This window comes from Gymnoscopelus microlampas, assembly GCF_963454915.1.
Source record: "Gymnoscopelus microlampas genome assembly, chromosome: 21".
In the NCBI taxonomy this organism is placed as follows: domain Eukaryota; kingdom Metazoa; phylum Chordata; class Actinopteri; order Myctophiformes; family Myctophidae; genus Gymnoscopelus; species Gymnoscopelus microlampas.
In genome coordinates, this window is record NC_139958.1 from 42614158 (window position 1) to 42636921 (window position 22764).

At 42.5% G+C, this 22764-nt stretch overlaps 1 protein-coding gene across 3 annotated transcripts in view; it reads left to right on the forward strand.

The window, feature by feature from the left end:
- erbin (erbb2 interacting protein) overlaps positions 1-22764 on the forward strand; it is a 124628-nt gene that overhangs the window by 70171 nt on the left and 31693 nt on the right. For all 3 annotated transcript variants that reach the window (XM_084047421.1, XM_084047423.1, XM_084047422.1), the window contains exons 11-16: positions 1120-1192; positions 1855-1984; positions 3961-4076; positions 5414-5483; positions 6123-6222; positions 11858-11979. In XM_084047421.1, the coding sequence (XP_083903547.1) occupies positions 1120-1192; positions 1855-1984; positions 3961-4076; positions 5414-5483; positions 6123-6222; positions 11858-11979 (611 nt within the window). The remainder of the gene's footprint in view (positions 1-1119; positions 1193-1854; positions 1985-3960; positions 4077-5413; positions 5484-6122; positions 6223-11857; positions 11980-22764) is intronic.

Here is a 22764-nt window from a genome sequence, read left to right on the forward strand (position 1 = left end):
AGGTATTCTGGTAATAAAAGCCAGTGTTGTTGTTTTTAAATGCTGCTTCCTCAGCTTTTGTAGAACAAAATGCCGCTTTTTGTTCTCGTCTTGCACTGGAGGCAGTTCAACATGCACTTTTTTTTAAAGCCTAAGGTCACAATCTACCTCTGAATTCCCTTTTCATTCCCTTCCAAACCTCGAAAAACACTGACTCCTCAACCTTTTGTGTTAGTCCACGGACCCCCATTAGATACCATTTGATATCTCAGGGACCCCCAATCTACACCGTATAATCCTCAGTTATATATTTAACTCGGACAAATGGAACCAAATGGACCATTTGGCTCCATTCTTTTTTTTTGTGGTGAAAACCAGCCATTTCCAATGCGCGATCACAAAAAAATGTTGTTCCAGTGGATAGAAGGGACTCTCCACCACCCCACGGACACTTTTAGGTTACATGCGTGTGCACGTTGTCTTCTGCGCAGCTCCATAGATCGTCAAAACAGGAAAAAAACGCAGGTGCATAAGTACCTGGCGGTGAATGTGTTAAGTGTTCCATTTGCAAACGGATGGAATTACAGTTACACATTTTTTTTTATTAAATAAACATATCTGTATTTAATATTTGTATACTAATCTCTCCCTCCTATTCGAGGAGAAGCACTCAGATTTATAGGACAATTCAAGCCATATGAAATGAGAGGCCACAAGTGCAATAGAATCCAACGTGCATCGATTATGTGTGTAAACCAACTGCATTATTGATGATGGAAGTGATCCGTCTTATTAATAGCTGTAATGCATATCGTTGCTGTCTGGCAGAAAGCTTATATCTCCATAATTAAACTTTTTTTAGTGTTTTTTTGGTCGTAAATTGATGCCCTACTACGTCATACAAGAGTTACGCACAAAAGTAGTGAAAATAGCCGTTCTACAAGCTCACAACGCCTCGCCATGCGACACGTTGTGAGCTTGTAGATCGGCTATTTTCACTATAAAAAAGAAGGAATAGAAGGAACAATTTTTTTGGACATACAAGGGTTCCACCCAATAGTGACAATATTAACTTTTTGTTATGATCAATAACTGCAATTGTACCTTCTTGCTCTTGTTTTCTCTCTCTCTCTCTCCCAGGCACACTGAAGAAACTCACTGCATTGAAAGTGGATGAAAACCAGCTCATGTATTTGCCAGACTCAATAGGAGGGTGAGTTGTGCACAATTTCAAATGACTTCGGCCCCGTTTACACGACAACGGTCTTTAGAGAAAACGGCAAAATAAAAATTCGGATGTGTCGCCCTTTTAGACGGCAAAGTGAAACCACCTTCCAGAGCGGAAATCTTTGAAAACGCTCCACCTCGCGTCGCCATGTAAACAGGCGACACGGGTGAATCCGCAAAAATGTGTGAAAAATCTTTTTTCACACATTCTTGAATATATGTTTTTTTAAAGCGAACATTTTTAGCTCAAATCTTTGCTTCTGGGGGTCCAAAATATTTTGAGATGGGGGTCCGCGACCAAATACAAATAATTTTAGGGGGTCCTTGACATGAAAACGTTTGAGAACCACTGATATATAGCAACATACGCGTTTTCAAAAAAACTTTTTTAGTCGACCAATTTAGTCGACATTCGTAGAATCTGCAAAATTGCACACATTTCCACGATTTTTCAAAAATAGCAGATCGACAAGCTCATAGCGCGGCACTCGGTGCCGCGCTATGAGCTTGTATATCTGCTATTTTTTGAATAGCCAAAGAAATCAAAAAATGACACAGATGCGTTTCCGGAACCATTAAGTGTTGCATATTGCGTTGTGTGTACTAACTAGACTGACAGTGTTGCGTAATTGTGTCCCGTCTATACAGACTGGCAGCGCTGGACGAGCTGGACTGCAGTTTCAATGAGATCGAAGCCCTGCCCTCCTCCATTGGACAGTGTGTCAGCATTCGCACGTTCGCCGCAGACCACAACTTCCTCACACAGCTCCCTCCTGAGGTCAGTATTGAATTATTTTGTTTCACTTCCTCGCATGAATGGTGCTACGTTGGGGGGCGGCCATAGCTGAATGGGTAGAGAGGCCGCCCGGTAGAGATGCGCGGATGGCCTCTCACGTCACCCGAATCCGCATGTACAAATTAATTATCCGCCCGTTATCCAACCGCAATAATTATATTACCCAATTTAAATATCCGCACCAACCGTTTTTCCCGTATGTCAGAATATTATTATTTTCTGGTATTCCCCGTTAGTTTTAGTATTAGTCGTGTCGTGCGATGCGATCACAAAATGCATTGATTTAGCCTATGGAATGTCGGTGCGTCTTTTCTTTTTTTTAAACTGGTGCTGCGCTGAACATACTGTACAGAGCGCACTGGTCTGCTGCGCTCAACATGCAGACTCCATGCGGCATCCAACATACAGGCATCCAACATAGATGCGGCATCCAACGTACAGAGCGCACTGCTCTGCTGCGCTGTTCAGCGCAGCACCAGTTTAAAAAAAAAGAAAAAAGACGCACCGAGATTCCATAGGCTAAATCAATGCATTTTGTGATCGCATCGCATAGAGGCTGCTCTACACACTCACACATACACAAGCACGCAGAGATTTAGCTATTTTATGGATAGATATATTAGATGTCATTAATTTATTTACCGCAATTTTTCACCCGCGGTTTATCCGATATTAATTCATAATTATATTTGATTGACCCGAATCCACCCAAACCGCGGTTAACTGCGGCAACCGCGATCCGCGCATCTCTACCGCCCGGGACACAGAAAATCTCTGGTTCGATTCCCGGCCCCCGGCAATGTGTCAAGCCCGACCACTTGAGCAGCAATCTGCTGGGTGAAGCTGGAAACGGAATTTCTCCCGTTGGATCAAATAGGTTTAATTAAGTTAAAGAAAGATGAGGATTGTCATTGTTGTTCTGTACTAGTAGTACTGTATTGTACCGTGCATGTGTGGACTGTGAGCCAGGCCTGATTTATATATGAGCAGAAATAGCAGATCTACAAGCTAAGCAGGTTAAAATCCAGCTCGGCTTGTGAGCTTGTAGATCTGCCATTTTTGGTGGACGACACTGACACAAGGTCAATCATACATCTCAGAGCCAATATTGCACTTTTTACTCCACTACAATTGTTTTTTTGCTTGAAAATAGCAAATCTACAAGCTCACAACGTGTCGCAGTGCGAGCTTGTAGATCTGATATTTTCAAAAGATGTGTATACATTTTGAAACCTGAAATGGGACTCACTGCATAATGAGTACTTTAACTTTTAGTACTTTTAAGTACAATTTAATGCCGATACTAATTTTACTCGAGCAAAATGTGAACGCAGAACTTTTACGTGTACAGTAACAGAGTATTTCTATATTGTGGTATTGGTACTTCTGACTACTTCTTCCACCATTGGGGTCCCCATCCTCCCTCCCTGTCAGATGGGTTAGTAGGGTAGTAAGGGTTACTTACATTCAACCATGGGGTCTCCATCAGTGGAAATTTCGTTGACTAAAACTATGACTGAAACGTCCTGCCTTTTTTCACTGACGAAAACGAATAGAAAAATAAAAAAACTATGATGACTAAAACTAAAGACTAAATATATTGACAATTTTGTCAACATAAAAAACTAGGACTTGTGGAGAAGAGATCCAGTCGAACCAAAAGACGAGTCATTTTATGTTTGGTTGCGCTCGGGCGTTGCGCTCTGAAAATAGCCGATCTACAAGATCGCAACGCGTCGCGAGCTTGTAGATCTGCTATTTTCAGCACGCAGCCAAGTGTAAAATAATTATGATAAAAATACATTTTTGTCGACAAAGTCAACTGTCAAAAATGTTTCCTATGACTAAAACAGAATGACTTTTTATTCGAAAGACCACGACTACTAACTAAAACTAAATCCAAATCTGGCGTCAAAATGAACACTGGTCTCCATCCTCTCTCTTTCTCTCCCTGTCAGATGGGCCTGTGGCAGAACGCCACGGTGCTGTTCCTGCACTCCAACAAGCTGGAGACTCTACCGGAGGAGATGGGAGACATGCACAAGCTGAAGGTCATCAACCTCAGTGACAACAAGTGAGTCCACAAAGCCCCCCAGAGCCTTATATATATTAGAGAGTTCCGCCACTGAGGGGGGTCAGAAAACGGCAGTCGGTCACGTGGGTTCATGTAAACTGGAAATAAGTTACAAACGCCCTTAGACTCACAATGCATTCCGTAAAAACGTCCGGTTTAGGGCTTTTGTCACTATTCGCCAATAGAAGGCCTATGTAGAAGACCTGGCCCCGAAGAAGTGGACGGAGGTGACGTAACTCTCCTTGAATGGCTCTGCCCAAAGCTTCACGCTGATGCTGCTAAGACACGCCCCCTCTCCGGCTGATTGGAGGAAACGGCTTTTTAGTATGTTAACCCATTAAGACCTGAGACCGATTCTACAAAATGTCTTCTAAAATGTCTTCTAAATACTAAGTTTTTTTAACCTATGTTGCTGTCAGTGGTTCTCAAACTTTTTCATGTCAAGGACCCCCAAAATGATGTGTTTGGTCGCCAACCCCCTACTCAAAATATTTTGCTCCAGGGACCCCCAGAAGCAAAGATTTGAGTTATAAATGTTAAAAAATAGCAGATCTACAAGCTCATAGCGCGGCACTCGGTGCCGCGCTATGAGCTTGTAGATCTGCTATTTTTGAATAGCCAAAGAAATCTTAAAATGACACACAGATGCGTTCCCGGTCTGAATGGGTTAATACAACAATAACGTATACAATTGGGGTGGTTGTATTTGGTCTCCCTGCTCTTCTATTGAGTCGTTTAGATCCCGTGTCTAGGTCTGACAACGGCTGGTACTGCCTGAAGGTCAAAGTTCAATGTCTCCCCAGAGCAAGCAGGCAGGCTCTGTTAGCTCAGTGGTGGAAATGGCAGCACTTGCACAGGAGACCCGGGTTCACATGTGGGGAAGAACAGGAAAGTTACATAGTGCCGTTTTAAAGAGGAAGTTCACCCCCAGAATGACTTCTATCAATAACCCAGTCCAATACAAGAAGCTTTGAATTCATGGAGATTTTTAGTTTTTTTTGGTCACATTCCTGATCCAATATTCCAATATAATACAGTAAATAGGTGACCAAGAGTGTAGGCCTTCCAGTGATTACACTGAGAGTTGTTTTGGAGTTTATATAAATGATATATATTTTTGAATAGTTTTACCTTCGCCTCCTATTGACTTCAATTAATAAAATATTGTATCAAGAAAGCCTGTAAAACATGTTTTTTAATCTCCATGAATTCAAGGCTTCATGGGGTGAGTAATATTATTAGTATTGTTATTATTATTATTATTATCATCGCTATCTCATTTCTCATAATCTCTGTTCATGCGAGATGAGTGAATCCGCGTGTGATTTTTCTTCCAGGCTGAAGAATCTTCCGTACAGTTTTACCAAGCTGAGCCAGATGACAGCCATGTGGCTGTCTGAGAACCAGGTAACGTTTAACCGTCACATTAAAACTCATGTTATATCGAAATAAAAACGTCTATGTCACATGAAACATACATCTGACCCACCATAATCAGGAGGATAACGCAAAAAAAGCTGTCCTTAAAATTCTTCAAATGTTTTGCATTTAGTAATTTGCCTAAGAATTGAGGGCATCTTTCTTTGCTGTACAACGGTGTCGTGCAAACATATCATATCTATAACCGTACAAGATATTGCATCGTGACACATTTATCGTGACACATTTTTGGAAATGGATCGTTTTATTACAATCGGTTATTACATATTTCTTTATAATAGATTAAAGTCTATTTTAGTAAAGGTAGGGTAAGTGATTTAAAAAAAAAATATATCGTGATAGTAATCACAACCTCAGAACAAATGGGAACTGGAACACTGATAAATGGGTACTCTTTCCCGATTGGCTGAAATGGACTACCCGCCTGAAAATGCATTTTCGGTTTTTATTAAATAGCTGGGGAGACTTCTGTTACTGAACTCTATATAGCAATGATTACTATCACAATATAGTGCTTTAACCTTTTAACAAAAAAAGGTATTGCTCTAACCAAAACATATCACTAACCTGCGCCCCTTCTTCTTACTCAAATGTGTCTCCCCCTAGTCCAAGCCCCTCATCCCGCTGCAAAAAGAGGAGGATCCAGAAACACACAAGACCGTGCTGACGAACTACATGTTCCCCCAACAGAGCAGGACAGAGGAGTGTAAGTGCAACACTTTGTCATTCGCAAAAAACAAAAATCTATAGGGCGAGGTACCGGTTCAGGTTCAAGTGCTTCTGTGGCTCGCCAACTCGTGTTGTTGTACCAACATTGGTATCATTAGGCATAATGTATACATTGTCATGTGACAATGTATACGTTAGCCTCGACTGAAAGCTCCAGCTGTTTATCACCCTATATGGAGGATAATAATATACCAGTGGACGTGTGATGAATCTAGGTGTGTCTTGGTATTTGTGTGACAACCACACATCATTGCGTGGCTCACGACTGTGAGCTTGTAGATTTGGCAAAGAGATTTGGTGTAGAGTGAGAAGAAAAGAGCGTACCAAGTACGCAGGCCCATTTTACTAAGTATTGAGGGTTTAAGTGGTACCGGATATACAGCTCCAGGGGTGTATTAGTGATTTTTTTCGTCACTTTTGTCACGCACACACGGCACACGCACACTGCATGCATTTTATTTTACCTTAAAGTAGGAAACGTGTTTGTATAGGAAATGTTCTTTAGCTTAGTTTTAGTCTTTTTAAACTAATACAAATTCAAGGAATGCCATGAATTATAAGAGCCGAAACTAAAAGTTTGCTTTGACCGAGTGCCTTTTTCGACGGTGGCTGAGGCTTTGCTGCGTGCAGATTGGATACTGGCAGCAGCGGCTGCTGAAGCCAAAATACTGTGTTGCTTACCGTGTAGAAGCCTATAGATGCGAGGAGTGAGCATACATTTCTCACTTGTAAACCTGTCATGCAAAGTAGCCATTTGGGTAGCCTACTTGGCCGTACCTTGTGGGTGCTCGTGAAACATATACCGGTGGAACGCTGTGGTACTCCGTGTGGCCCCCGTGACACCACTGTACAGCTCGACAAACGCCGATTGATCCCAGTGTATGACGATTAAAATCCCCTCGATAAATTTAAATCTCTGAGATACAATTATTGTTTGTTATTATTATTTTTATCACGATAAACAATAATGACGCTTATGGTCTCATCCTTAATCTGTTTAGCTTCAGAATGGATGTCGTTGCTGAAACCTCGTCTCTCCATATTTCAACTTTTTAATGTTATGTTTAACCCATTAAGACGGGGAAAGCATCTGTCATTTTAGATTGTAACCACTTTAACCACTATATTGTACTTTGGCTATTCAAAAATAGCAGATCTACAAGCTCATAGCGCGGCACCGAGTGCCGCGCTATGAGCTTGTAGATCTGCTATTTTTGAAAAATCATGAACGTTTTTGCAAATCTTTGAATAATATATATTTTTTCAAGCGAACATTTGTAACTCAAATCTTTGCTTCTGGGGGTTAACTAAATATTTTGAGATGGGGGTCCTCGGGCCAAATACATATAATTTTGGGTGGTCCTTGACATGAAAAAGTTTGAGAACCACTGATATCATAGCAACACAAGTGTTTCAGAAAACTGTGCCTTAATGCGCTATGGACCTACTTCTTCATACAAGAGTGTTGCCCAAAAGTAGTGAAAAGTGAGCTTGTAGAACGACTATTTTATATATATATATATATTTTTTTTAAATAGTAATTAAAAAAGGGACGGTTTTGGACATACAAGCTTTCCACCCGCCAGCGCCGATATACTGTATCCGGGGAGCTGGTTATCTGAGCTGAAACAATGTGTCTTTGTCTGCCTCTACTGCACCTGTTGATTAAGAAGGTTTCTCCTTACAAGCAGTGTAGCGACCAGCTCCCTCTGACCTGCTTCCATCTCACTTATCTAGTGGCGGAAGAAGTGCTCACTCCTTCTTTTTTTTTACTTACTTGCTTTACTTACGGGGTGGCTGTGGGTCAGGAGGTGGAGCGGCCCGGTTCGGAAACGCAATGGTCCGGGTTCGATCCCCACCAGCTCCCCCCTGGGCTTGTGTCAAAGTGTCCTTGAGCAAGACACTGAACCCCTAACTACTCCTGATGAGCAGTGGTGGAAGAAGTACTCGAATTGTTTTACGTAAAAGTAGCCGTACCACAATTTAACCCGTTAAGACCTGAGGCGATTCTTAAAAATGTTTTCTAAATCCTAACAGTTTTTTGAAAAAAAAAAAAAGATCACGATTTTTCAAAAATAGCAGATCTACAAGCTCATAGCGCGGCACTCGGTGCCACGCTATGAGCTTGTATATCTGCTATTTTTGAATAGCCAAAGAAATCTAAAGTGACACAGATGCGTTCCAGGTCTGAATGGGATAAACATAGTCTCACTCAAGTAACGTTTTGAACACAGGCCTTTTCATTCTAGACAAAGTATTGGCATCAAAATATACTTCAAAGTACTAAAATGTTTGAAAATAGCAGATCTACAAGCTCACAACGCGTCGCGACCTTGTAGATCGGCTATTTCCAAATAGCCTACGTATAAAATAGATGTAGTGGAGTAGACGTAAAAGTATTGAAAATTGGAAATACTCCAGTAAAGTAAAAACGTCCTCAAAATTGTACTTAAGTAAATGTACTTAGTTAATTTACACCACTGCTAATGAGCACGTTCGTGCCTTGGGTGGTTTCCTTTCCTGTGTGTGTGTGTGTGTGTGTGTGTGTGTGTGTGTGTGTGTACTTTACACCACTGCCAACCAGCCTCCTGTGACCTTGTTCCGTCTCATTTATCACCAGGCTCAGGCTCCTGTTGTGCTGCCTTTGTTGCTTCTTATCACTTGTTTTAAGGTCAAGTAGCGAGGAATATATTAGGTACAGTATATGGAGCTTTTTAAACAATGAAACCCTCTAGCAAAAGACCAAATCTCTTTGCCGGAAATCGCCAATCTACAAGCTCACAACAGGTCGCAGATCAGCTGTTTTTGATAGGGTTTTATTCGGTCATAGAACAGGTAGCGCAGTGTATGATGTACACTTTCCCAGTAAGCGTTTATTAACCCATTCAATCCGGGTACGCATCTGTGTCATTTTTTTGGGGCTATTCAAAAATAGCAGATATACAAGCACAGAGCAGATTTCAAAACTGTTCGCTTTAAAACATATATTTATTCAAAGATTTGCACAAATCTTCCACGATTGTTAAAAAAAAAAATAGCAGATATAGCGCGGCACTCTGTGCTAGTAGTTCTGATACCGGTACCAGTATCGGAAAAGCGCCCAATACCGCTTAAAATGCTGGTATCGGCGAGTATGCCAGTCTATGCCATTTACTGTAATCAATTATTTTGTATTTTGAATGCTTCAGGTTGATGTTGCCACCGGTGTTTTACACTCTTACTGCACTATGTGCCATGCACTGCATGCAGCTGCAAACAATTATTAATTAATTAATTGCGCACTATCAGAGTTGCTGACCTGTAATGGTCCATTTGAAACCCCCTCAAGGAACCCTGCGAGTCCCTGGACACCACTTTGACCAGACCACTGTGCTAGAATTATTTTCATTACGCACTGCTATCGGATAGGTACTCGGTATCGACCAATATGCACGTTATGGGTATCACGGGGAAGGAAAAAATGGTATCAGTACATCTCTAATTTGTGGGCCTGCCATACTGCTTTGTGCAGACTGTGGTCCCACTTCCCAATGCACTGGAAGCACTCAAAGACAGCCAAACCTCATTCTATACGGACAAACCTCATCTCCATATTTCAACTATTTATGCTTTTTTTTGTAAATGAATGCACTACGTTAGAAGTAGCAGACTGTTTTTTGTTTTTTTAAATGTTTAAAGTGAAAGTGGTTAAGTGTGCCTGTGGGTTTTTTATTAATACTGAACCAATACGAAGTATTAACAGGACTAAATAATAACTGCATTGGATCCAGTGGAACACAGGCTATTTTTCCCCATTTCCTGAAAAGTAACCGTTTTCGGACCCGGCAGTGACGATATACAAGCCTTTTGAAATACTAAATATATTACTCCAATAACAAAATCTTATTTGAAATGTGCCGGAGAAAAGTAGTTAATTTAGCAACATGCATTATTATGCCGGCATAATTAAGCTGACCTACTTTTTCTCCAACACATTTAGAGTATTATATTGAGCAATTTAAATTTTATATGCTCTTAATCTTTTTTTCAGATGAGGTTTCGCCTTGTTAATCGAAATGTCCTCAGTTTTGGTTGTTTCTTTCTATTTCCTTAATTTTAGACTAGTCGTTTAAGCAGACTTTATTTATTTTATATTATTGTCGTTGGGCAGAAACCTCTTTTTCGTTTTTGTAAATTAATGCCCTACTTCATCATCCAAAAGTGTTGCGCAAAGGTTATGAAAATAACCTATACTATTTTCAAGTATTTCATTTATTTGGGTATGTACTATATGTGGCCACTGAGCATCTCAACACATAAATAAGATGGGCCCTGCGTTACACAAGGTTTAGAACACATGGTTCAAAAGGTTTCTGTCCTGTAAACGGTGTGCCTGTGTGAACTTAGCGCCACCTCATGGTGGAATTGTGTAAATAGATAAGAGTAGCAAACTCGCTGGGTGTGGCCAAAACATGTCGATTAGCGTGAAGTCCAATGTTAAGGCCCACAGAGACCCATGGGCTTTTTGTTTTTGTTTTTGAACGCATCAGGAAAACGCCCCGATGAGTGACTGCGATGATGTAGTTAAACGTCTTGTCAATTAATCGTAAATTAATTATGTGTGTCACGCAAAAGTTCCAAAAATAACAAACTGTGTGCTTTTAGATTTTCTTTTTTTTTCCATTTTTGAATTTTGTCTTTCAAGTGAAATTAAATTGGTCAAGTGTGTGAGTTCTATACATTTCAAACCAATGAAAAGTATTAACAAGAGCTTGTGACTAAATAATAACTACCGTAATTTTCGCACTATAAGCCGCACCTGACTATAAGCCGCAGCAGCTAAATTGAATGATTTGTACATATATAAGCCGCACTGGACTATAAGCCGCGGGTGTAAAATCCCTAGATTTAGGAGGTCCCCTAGTGGCCGTTAGCTATAAAAATCCATAGATAAGCCGCACCGTTATATAAGCCGCAGGGTCGAAAAATGGGGAAAAAGTCGCGGCTTATAGTCCGAAATTTACGGTACATTGAATCCATTGTAGCACAGGTTATTTTTTTGTGTGTATTTCTTACTAGGGATGCACCGAATGGGAAATTCTTGGCCGAAACCGAATGCCGAAAATAGAAAACAGTTGGCCGAAAACCGAATACCGAAAGGCCGAATTAATTTATTTGTTTACCAATGTTGATCAGCTACCTGATTATGGCAAAACTTAAATAATAATCACTATTATGGGTCCATAAAACATTTATTAAGCACTTTTGAATGCATACATTAATTCCAGACTGACTGCTGAAAGATTGTAAAATGTAAACATTTATATAATTATATAATAAGATTATTCCAGATTTTATTCCAAGATTTTTTGAAAATAGCATTGTTTCGGTGTCTTTCGGTGATATCGGCCGATATGTTTCGGTTTCTTTCGGCCTATCTGTTTCGGTGTCTTTCGGTGATATTTTTTCGGCCTAAAAACCCTTTCGGCCGAAAGCCGAAAATGCATTTTTTAACCATTATCGGCCGATATGTTTCGGTGGCCGAATATTCGGTGCATCCCTAATTTCTTACATACAGTATTTGCACGCGGAGTCATTTTTGTCCGCTCTCCTGTTGCTTTGTGTCTGCTCAGATATTCCCAACTCGGACTCGGAGAGCTTCAACCCGTCACTCTGGGAGGAGCAGAGGAAGCAGCGAGCGCAGGTGGCCTTCGAATGTGACGAGGACAAAGACGAGCGAGAGACGCCGCCTCGGGTCAGTGCTCTACTCTACTCCAGTCGCTTCGCAAACTCTTTCATTTCAAGGACCCCTAAAATTAAGATTTTTTTTATCCACAGGCCCCCCATCTGAAAATATTTTGTGCCAGAGAGCCCCCCCCCCCCCCCCCATACAAGATTTGTACGGTTTTTTTAATATAGCAGATCTACAAGCTCACGACGTGTCGCAGTGTGAGTGTGTGTGACACAGTGTGAGCTTGCAGATCTGCGATTTTCAAATAGCCGTTGTGTACAGTATATGGGTTAGCCCATTAAGACCTGGAACGCATCTGTGTCACTTTTTGAGTTGAGCTAAAAAGCATTATTTATTTTACACTTTGGCTATTCAAAAATAGCAGATCTTCAAGCTCATAGCGCGGCACCGAGCGCCGCGCTATGAGCTTGTAGATCTGCTATTTTTGAAAAATCGTGAAAATGTGTGCAAATCTTTGAATATATATTATTTTAAGGCGAACATTTGTAACTCAAATCTTTGCTTCTGGGACCTCCTGGAACTAAATATTTTGAGAGGGGGTCGGCGGCCAAATACATCATACATCATTTTGCCAAATACATCATTTTGGGGGTCCTTGACATGAAAAAGTTTAAGCACCACTGATATATACACATGTTTTTCAGAAAACTGATGGGATTTAGAAGGCATTCGTAGAATCGGCTTCAGATGGAGGTGCTCGTCCAAATACATACTGTATAATGTCGAGGGTCCTTGACACGACACGTTTTGAGAACCACTGATATAGCAACAACATACGTTTTTTCACAAAACTGTTCGGATTTAGAAGACATGTGTTGAATCGGCCTCAGGGTCTCAATGGGTTAATTCATTCTGAGACTGTACAAATAGAACCACGCAGATCCATTTGAGAACCAGCGTATTAGTCCGGGGATGCCCCAGAGGTCTATATTTGATCCGCTCCTTTTCTCCCTCTTTCACCACCATCTCTCGTCTGAAATAGCCGTGCTGCGAGCCTCCAGTAGGTCGGCTATTTCTGCAGAACGTTGGCCTCTTACAGTGTGACGTGCCCAGCGACCACTATGCCCATATATGGTCATATGCATATATGGGGGCAGACTCGGCGTGTGCTGCGGCAAGGACTAGAGGGAGTGCGGTGCCCGCCGTCGAATAGTTCGGATATACTGATGACTTCAGCAATCTCCATATATGGGCATAAAAGGGACAAGGACCGACAGATACAGATATCTCCATATTTGGGCATGAAAGGGTACTTTAAGGGTACTCTGAGAAAGTCGGATCGGCAGTGGCGGCCCGACCTCTAGATGTGAGGGCCGAGAAGTGAGTTGAAAAAAAAAGAAAGATCACATGTGACGCATTGGCTATTCTCAAATAGCCGATGTATGCTTAAAGTGTTATTTGATGCTATTTTATTTTTTAAAGGTCCCCGGACCCTGCAACTTTGAGTTATTGTCTCCGCCAGGAGAGTTTGTTTTCACTTTCCGTCAGCCAAGCAAACATTGGTCGAGCCTCACGTGACACTTGACAATACGGTGAAATAGTGTGATCTGATTGGCTAGTGACATATAACGGGCTATAGATACATGTGTCACTTTGAAAGAGTCTTTGCCTCTTTCAAAGTGAGGTAAGACAGGAATAATCACTAAATGGCTGAGAAATGGCGGATACTGTAACAATTGGATAGGACACTTACACAGACAGGACGGATAGGACACTTACACAGACAGGACGGATAGGACACTTATACAGACAGGACGGATAGGACACGGATAGGACACTTATAGGACACTTATACAGACAGGATGGATAGGACAGTTATACAGACGGATAGGACACTTGTGTCATGTTACTATGACACAGTAACATGTTCTATTTTTTGTAAGAATTAGAACATTCCCAACATTCCCAACACAAGTCTGCTGGCGGAGACTTGTGCTCCGAGGAGCACTTTTTCTAGTTATTATTATTATTATTATTATTATTATTATAGGCCACTGGCACTAATAGTTTGATCATATTATTTAGTTTCCTACCTGAAGTGTGACCTTTAAACATGGTTACAGCTGTGCTCCTTACATTAACCACTTAGGCCCTGCTTTATAAATCAGTAATGTTGGCTATTTGCCAGACCCAGGGGGCTGGCTTACATGAGGCTTTGTACCTGTTTTTGGGCATGGTCACTTTGTCCTTAGGCCCCAGCCATAAAAGTCTGTCCCCCTTTCGTCCATACATGGGCATGTTTTGTAGGGGTGTCACAATTCACTTACCTCACGATTCGATTCAAAATCGATTCCTAGGTTGCCGATTCGATTAAAATTGCGATTCTGCGATTAATTGATATTCGATTCGATTCTGCGATTTATTGCGATTTTCTAGGGTGCCGATTCGATTAAAATTGCGATTCTGCGATTAATTGATATTCGATTCTGCGATTTATTGCGATTTTCTACCCCAAATCACTTTGCTTTAATTATACTAGAACATTTTGATATAATATAAACCATGAAAAGTTGAATCATACACTTCAATGCAGCCAGATCATGTCAGTCAGTCTTTCTGACATTGATTTCAGACAAAGTGCCAGTGAAAAAGGTACTAGCTTATAAAAAAATTAAAAAAAAAAAAAAATAATAAAAAAAAAATTTAAAATAAAAAAATCGATTTTAATATTTCGAATCGATTTTTTAAATCGTGGCATTAAGAATCGCGATTTATTCATGAATCGATTTTTTTTGACAGGCCTAATGTTTTGTACCTGTCTGACTTCATTCTGGGTCTGGCAGAACCAGGTCTCCTGGTCTTGTTTTTTAAACAAGGGAACCAGGAGACCTGGTACTGCCAGACCCCTAGTGGTTGAAATCTGAATGGCCGGGCTTCGCATGACGTGTGTCCCTTCTATGTCCCTTCTATGACGAAAGGGGGACAGACTTTTTTTGGCTGGGGCCGGGGGACAAAGTGACCATGTATGGAGAAAACGGATACAAAGCCTCATGTAAGCCCGACCCCTTGGGTCTGGCAACAATTGTATACATTCCCTCCTAAAATGAAATGCCCAAAAAAGGGACTTGCAGGGTTCATGTGTTTAACCACATGTTGAAGTTCTGTTCTCTTGGCAGTCAGTTGGAGTAACGTCATTGGTTATTCTACGTAATGACGTCACTCAATGACGTCGCAATGTCATCACAACCATGTCCTTTATAATGAATCGTCACATATGTAAAATGGCATTCAGCTATTTTTACCAATGGACGTAGATGCCTCTAACAACTTCTGAAACTTAGTTGTGATTAGTTGTGACTGCTGTGTAGCGCAGGGGAATTGAATAGTGTAGTTTGAGGGGAAGATAAACAGTAAGCAGCTTCCCTTGACTGGCCAACCCAACCCATGGGCTGTGTGGATTTGAATCCAAAAAAGCTTAAGTGAAAACATTAGGACTATTATTTTACAGAGCAAGACTTTACAAATCCAAGTTGATCTACCCTGTGAGAAATGTTCTGCTGGACGGTGCATCTGAATGGACTGAACGGAGCCCGTTGTGCTGCTGTTGCAGTGGAGGACAAGCTGTACGCCTTTGGAGGATTCGACTGGCCCCATATTGATGATGTGAAGGTTTTCAACACAGTGTCTTTACGCTGGACGAAGTTACCCCTAGTAACAGCTGGAAGAGAACGCCCCCTTGAGGTTCCCTCCGCGCGTGTGTTCCACACAGCTGTGCTAATAGAACATACCGTCTACATCTGGGGAGGATATCCTCACTGCAGTGTGCTTTTTGCATTTGATGTGGACACCCACAGATGGTCCAAACCCAGGGTTTCTGGGACTGTTCCAGAGGCGAGGTCCCACCACTCAGCCTGTGTCTCGGGGAAGGTCATGTATATACATGGAGGATGGAACCAGCTGAGTGGAATCACTAATGACATCTACAAGTTGGACACGACCACAATGTTCTGGTCCTTAATTAACACCGGAGGAACTCCACCAGCTGCTTCATCAGATCACTCTGCCACCATCATCGGGACAAAGATGTTTGTATTTGGGGGCGATGAGAACGGAGGCGACAGCAACAACATCAGAGTGTTTGACACAGAGACCAACCGCTGGCTGAGCAGAGCTTCCTTCTTCCAGAAGGACCACAGCGTCCTTCTTCCAGAAGGACGCCGTGGTCATTCAGCCTTTGCCTACAACGGAGAGCTGTACATACTTGGTGGCGAGTGCTTTACCCCGAGCTTCAATGATCTGTGGAGATTCAATCCAGATACCTCCTCATGGAAGAAGGTTACTCCCAAGGGGAAACTCCCCAAATTGACGCATAGTAGTATGTGCTGTTGCATGGTGGGAGATCGTGCTTTCCTCTTTGGAGGAAACGGGAGCCCACCCCATGACCTATTCATCTTGGACTTGAGTCCTAGTCTGAAGACGTTATGCAAGCAAGCGGTTTTTCGGTATGATCTGGAGCAGTCGGAACTCCCACATGACATCAGGTGGGAACTGGCAGCCATGACTACCATTGCGCGTCACGATGTTTGAAAAATCTTGAACGTGTGAGAACTACTGATTTAAAAGGCATTTGTAGAATCGGCCTCAGGTCTTAACTCATTGAGGGCCATTGACGTCGCTGACGTCATGTTTTTCATAAGCCCAGGGTGCCAATGACGTCGCCGACGTCATGAAAAAAAATGTTCAGAACCCAAGATATCATGATTTGAAGATTTGCTGCTCCTTTCACTTCTTGTTTAACATCTGTATCTCGCTTCCTAAGCACTTACAATGTATTTTTGGCCTTGGCACAGGGATGATAAAGCCAGAAATAAGTTTGACACTGAATTAGTTAAGTGCCTGAAAGGTTAGTCAACATAACAAACAAGTGACTTGTGAGAATCAAAAGTACATATGACAAATTACAAAAATGAAAAATTGCACAATAAAAACATGGTAAGGAGGCCTTTAGACACACTACACTATTAACACCCCCCCCCCCCCCCCATATGGAAGTGTTTAAAATACTTTAAGGGTACTCTGAGAAAGCCCCCAATGCTATGACTCAGACATATTGGTCGGATCGGCAGTGGCGGCCCGACCTCTAGATGTGAGGGCCGAGAAGTGAGTTGAAAAAAAAATAAAATCACATGTGACGCATTGGCTATTCTCAAATATCCGATGTATGCTTAAAGTGTTATTTGATGCTATATATTTTTTAAAGGTCCCCGGACTCTGCAACTTTGAGTTATTATTATTATTATTATTATTATTATTATTATTATTATTATTATAGGCCACTGGCACTAATAGTTTGATCATATTATTTAGTTTCCTACCTGAAGTGTGACCTTTAAACATGGTTACAGCTTTGCTCCTTATATTAACCACTTAGGCCCTGCTTTATAAATCAGTAATGTTGGCTATTTGCCAGACCCAGGGGGCTGGCTTACATGTACCTGTTTTTGGGCATGGTCACTTTGTCCTTAGGCCCCAGCCATAAAAGTCTGTCCCCCTTTCGTCCATACATGGGCATGTTTTGTACCTGTTTTCTCCATATGTGGGCATGGTCACTTTGTCCTTAGGCCCCAGCCATAAAAGTCTGTCCCCCTTTCGTCCATACATGGGCATGTTTTGTACCTTTCTGACTTCATTCTGGGTCTGGCAGAACCAGGTCTCCTGGTCTTGTTTTTTAAACAAGGGAACCAGGAGACCTGGTACTGCCAGACCCCTAGTGGTTGAAATCTGAATGGCCGGGCTTCGCATGACGTGTGTCCCTTCTATGTCCCTTCTATGACGAAAGGGGGACAGACTTTTTTTGGCTGGGGCCGGGGGACAAAGTGACCATGCCCATGTATGGAGAAAACAGATACAAAGCCTCATGTAAGCCCGACCCCTTGGGTCTGGCAACAATTGTATACATTCCCTCCTAAAATGAAATGCCCAAAAAAGGGACGTGCAGGGTTCATGTGTTTAACCAAATGTTGAAGTTCTGTTCTGTTCTCTTGGCAGTCAGTTGGAGTAACGTCATTGGTTATTCTACGTAATGACGTCACTCAATGACGTCGCAATGTCATCACAACCATGTCCTTTATAATGAATCGTCACATATGTAAAATGGCATTCAGCTATTTTTTACCAATGGATGTAGATGCCTCTAACAACTTCTGAAACTTAGTTGTGACTGCTGTGTAGCGCAGGGGAATTGAATAGTGTAGTTTGAGGGGAAGATAAACAGTAAGCAGCTTCCCTTGACTGGCCAACCCAACCCATGGGCTGTGTGGATTTGAATCCAAAAAAGCTTAAGTGAAAACATTAGGACTCTATTCTTTTACAGAGCAAGACTTTACAAATCCAAGTTGATCTACCCTGTGAGAAATGCTCTGCTGGACGGTGCATCTGAATGGACTGAACGGAGCCTATTGTGCTGCTGTTGCAGTGGAGCACAAGCTGTACGCCTTTGGAGGATACGGTGACAGGGCCCATATTGATGTGAAGGTTTTCAACACAGTGTCTTTACGCTGGACGAAGTTACCCCTAGTAACAGCTGGAAGAGAACGCCCCCTTGAGGTTCCCTCTGGGCGTGTGTGGCACACCGCTGCGCTGATAGAACATACCGTCTACATCTGGGGAGGATATCCTTACTGCAATGTGCTTTTTGCATTTGATGTGGACACCCACAGATGGTCCAAACCCAGGGTTTCTGGGACTCTTCCAGAGACGAGGTGCCAACACTCAGCCTGTGTCTCGGGGAAGGTCATGTATATACATGGAGGATTCACCCAGCTGAGTGGAATCACTAATGACATCTACAGGTTGGACACGACCACAATGTTCTGGTCCTTAATTAACACCGGAGGAACTCCACCAGCTGCTTCATCAGATCACTCTGCCACCATCATCGGGACAAAGATGTTTGTATTTGGGGGCTGTGAGAACGGAGGCGACAGCAACAACATCAGAGTGTTTGACACAGAGACCAACCGCTGGCTGAGCACAGCTTCCTTCTGGAAGGACCACAGCGTCCTTCTTCCAGAAGGACGCTCTCATCATTCAGCCTTTGCCTACAATGGAGAGCTGTACATACTTGGTGGCGAGTGCTTTACCCGGAGCTTCAATGATCTGTGGAGATTCAATCCAGATACCTCCTCATGGAAGAAGGTTACTCCCAAGGGGAAACTCCCCAAATTGACGCAGAGTAGTATGTGCTGTTGCATGGTGGGAGATCGTGCTTTCCTCTTTGGAGGAAACAAGAGCCCACCCAATGACCTATTCATCTTGGACTTGAGTCCTAGTCTGAAGACGTTATGCAAGCAAGCGGTTATTCGGTACGATCTGGAGCAGTCGGAACTCCCACATGACATCAGGTGGGAACTGGCAGCCATGACTACCATTGCGCGTCACTCGCCTTTTAAGATGTTTGAAAAATCTTGAACGTGTGAGAACTACTGATTTAAAAGGTATTTGTAGAATCGGCCTCAGGTCTTAACTCATTGAGGGCCATTGACGTCGCTGACGTCATGTTTTTCATAAGCCCAGGGTGCCAATGACGTCGCCGACGTCATGAAAAAAAATGTTCAGAACCCAAGATATCATGATTTGAAGATTTGCTGCTCCTTTCACTTCTTGTTTAACATCTGTATCTCGCTTCCTAAGCACTTACAATGTATTTTTGGCCTTGGCACAGGGATGATAAAGCCAGAAATACGTTTGACACTGAATGAGTTAAGTGCCTGAAAGGTTAGTCAACATAACAAACAAGTGACTTGTGAGAATCAAAAGTACATATGACAAATTACAAAAATGAAAAATTGCACAATAAAAACATGGGAAGGAGGCCTTTAGACACACTACACTATTAACACCCCCCCCCCCCCATATGGAAGTGTTTAAAATACTTTAATGGTACTCTGAGAAAGCCCCCAATGCTATGACTCAGACATATTGGTCGGATCGGCAGTGGCGGCCCGACCTCTAGATGTGAGGGCCGAGAAGTGAGTTGAAGAAAAAAAAAAATCACATGTGACGCATTGGCTATTCTCAAATATCCGATGTATGCTTAAAGTGTTATTTGATGCTATATATTTTTAGCGGCGCTAGCCGCTCTATACCTTTAGGTATAGAGCGGATATTAGCCCTCTATGCCTGGCTTTTGCGTCAACGTTCTGATTGGTCAGGTGCGCCAACGTTCTGATTGGTCAGGTGCGTCAACGTTCTGATTGGTCAGGTGCGTCAACGTTCTGATTGGTCAGGTGCGCCAAAGTTGTGATTGGTCACTATTCATGACATCACTATGATGTCATGAATATAGAATTCGATGTCTATATAAACGATGACAATGACTTCATCTTATTATTCATTTGGCTAAAGTCTCCGTCTAGGTAAGTTATTTAAAGTTAATATGACGAATAGAAAGAGAAAGATACAAGAACAGATGAAGGGTGAATGTATAGAAAGTCTGAGTTCGGGACCCAGTCATCCGTTATGACAGAATGGTTTGATAGAGACGATCGAGAATCCAAGAGTCCGTTAAGGTTCTGATTGGTCAGGCCCGTCAAGGTTCTGATTGGTCAGGCCCGTCAAGGTTCTGATTGGTCAGGCCCGTCAAGGTTGTGATTTGTCAGGCAAGGGGACTATTCATGACATCACTATGATGTCAAGGTTTATTTTTTATTTCCTCATGTTTTTTTTTGTATATATTTTTATTTGGCTAAAGTCTCCTTCTAGGTAAGTTATTTAAAGTTAGATCCTCAATTTAACTTTATCTGTCGTCGACGCTCTGATTGGTCAGACCCGTCAACAAAGTGATTGGTCAAGCTTCACATGACACATGGCTATAAACACATTATAAACACATATCGATGACATAATGTATTCAAAGGCGCCGCTACCTTCACACAGGGTGTGATTTTTTAAAGGTCCCCGGACTCTGCAACTTTGAGTTATTATTATTATTATTATTATTATAGGCCACTGGCACTAATAGTTTGATCATATTATTTAGTTTCCTACCTGAAGTGTGACCTTTAAACATGGTTACAGCTGTGCTCCTTATATTAACCACTTAGGCCCTGTTTTATAAATCAGTAATGTTGGCTATTTGCCAGACCCAGGGGGCTGGCTTACATGTACCTGTTTTTGGGCATGGTCACTTTGTCCTTAGGCCCCAGCCATAAAAGTCTGTCCCCCTTTCGTCCATACATGGGCATGTTTTGTACCTGTTTTCTCCATACGTGGGCATGGTCACTTTGTCCTTAGGCCCCAGCCATAAAAGTCTGTCCCCCTTTCGTCCATACATGGGCATGTTTTGTACCTGTCTGACTTCATTCTGGGTCTGGCAGAACCAGGTCTCCTGGTATTGTTTTTTAAACAAGGGAACCAGGAGTCCTGGTACTGCCAGACCCCTAGTGGTTGAAATCTGAATGGCCGTGCTTCGCATGACGCGTGTCCCTTCTATGTCCCTTCTATGACGAAAGGGGGACAGACTTTTTTTGGCTGGGGCCGGGGGACAAAGTGACCATGCCCATGTATGGAGAAAACAGATACAAAGCCTCATGTAAGCCCGACCCCTTGGGTCTGGCAACAATCTATCTATTATATACAATTTGAATCCTGCGCCATGTCGGTTGTCAGTATGTATGTAGCCAGTGTGACGTAATCTGACATCACGCCAGTACGACGTAATCTGACATCACGATGAGACGGTCGTCCCGAATATGGACACAACGCCAGTGTGACGTAATCTCACGACAGCATGACATCACATCCTAATCACAAAGTGGGTTTGGGTCCTTGCAGAGGTGATGCACGTCACCTCTTTAGGTGCCTGTAAGGTGGCACTGCAAAGTGAACGACGCGTCACGCTAGACGTTACGCGGCCCGAACTTCTAGTTGTATACATTCCCTCCTAAAATGAAATGCCCAAAATAGGGACGTGCAGGGTTCATGTGTTTAACCACATGCTGAGGTTCTGTTCTGTTCTCTTGGCAGTCAGTTGGAGTAACGTCATTGGTTATTCCACGTAATGACGTCACTCAATGACGTCTCAATGTCATCACAACCATGTCCTTTATAATGAATCGTCACATATGTAAAATGGCATTCAGCTATTTTACCAATGGATGTAGATGCCTCTAACAACTTCTGAAACTTAGTTGTGACTGCTGTGTAGCGCAGGGGAATTGAATAGTGTAGTTTGAGGGGAAGATAAACAGTAAGCAGCTTCCCTTGACTGGCCAACCCAACCCATGGGCTGTGTGGATTTGAATCCAAAAAAGCTTAAGTGAAAACATTAGGACTCTATTCTTTTACAGAGCAAGACTTTACAAATCCAAGTTGATCTACCCTGTGAGAAATGCTCTGCTGGACGGTGCATCTGAATGGACTGAACGGAGCCTATTGTGCTGCTGTTGCAGTGGAGCACAAGCTGTACGCCTTTGGAGGATACGGTGACAGGGCCCATATTGATGTGAAGGTTTTCAACACAGTGTCTTTACGCTGGACGAAGTTACCCCTAGTAACAGCTGGAAGAGAACGCCCCCTTGAGGTTCCCTCTGGGCGTATGTGGCACACCGCTGTGCTGATAGAACATACCGTCTACATCTGGGGAGGATATCCTTACTGCAATGTGCTTTTTGCATTTGATGTGGACACCCACAGATGGTCCAAACCCAGGGTTTCTGGGACTCTTCCAGAGACAAGGTGCAAACACTCAGCCTGTGTCTCGGGGAAGGTCATGTATATACATGGAGGATGGATCCAGCTGAGTAGATGCACTAATGACATCTACAAGTTGGACACGACCACAATGGT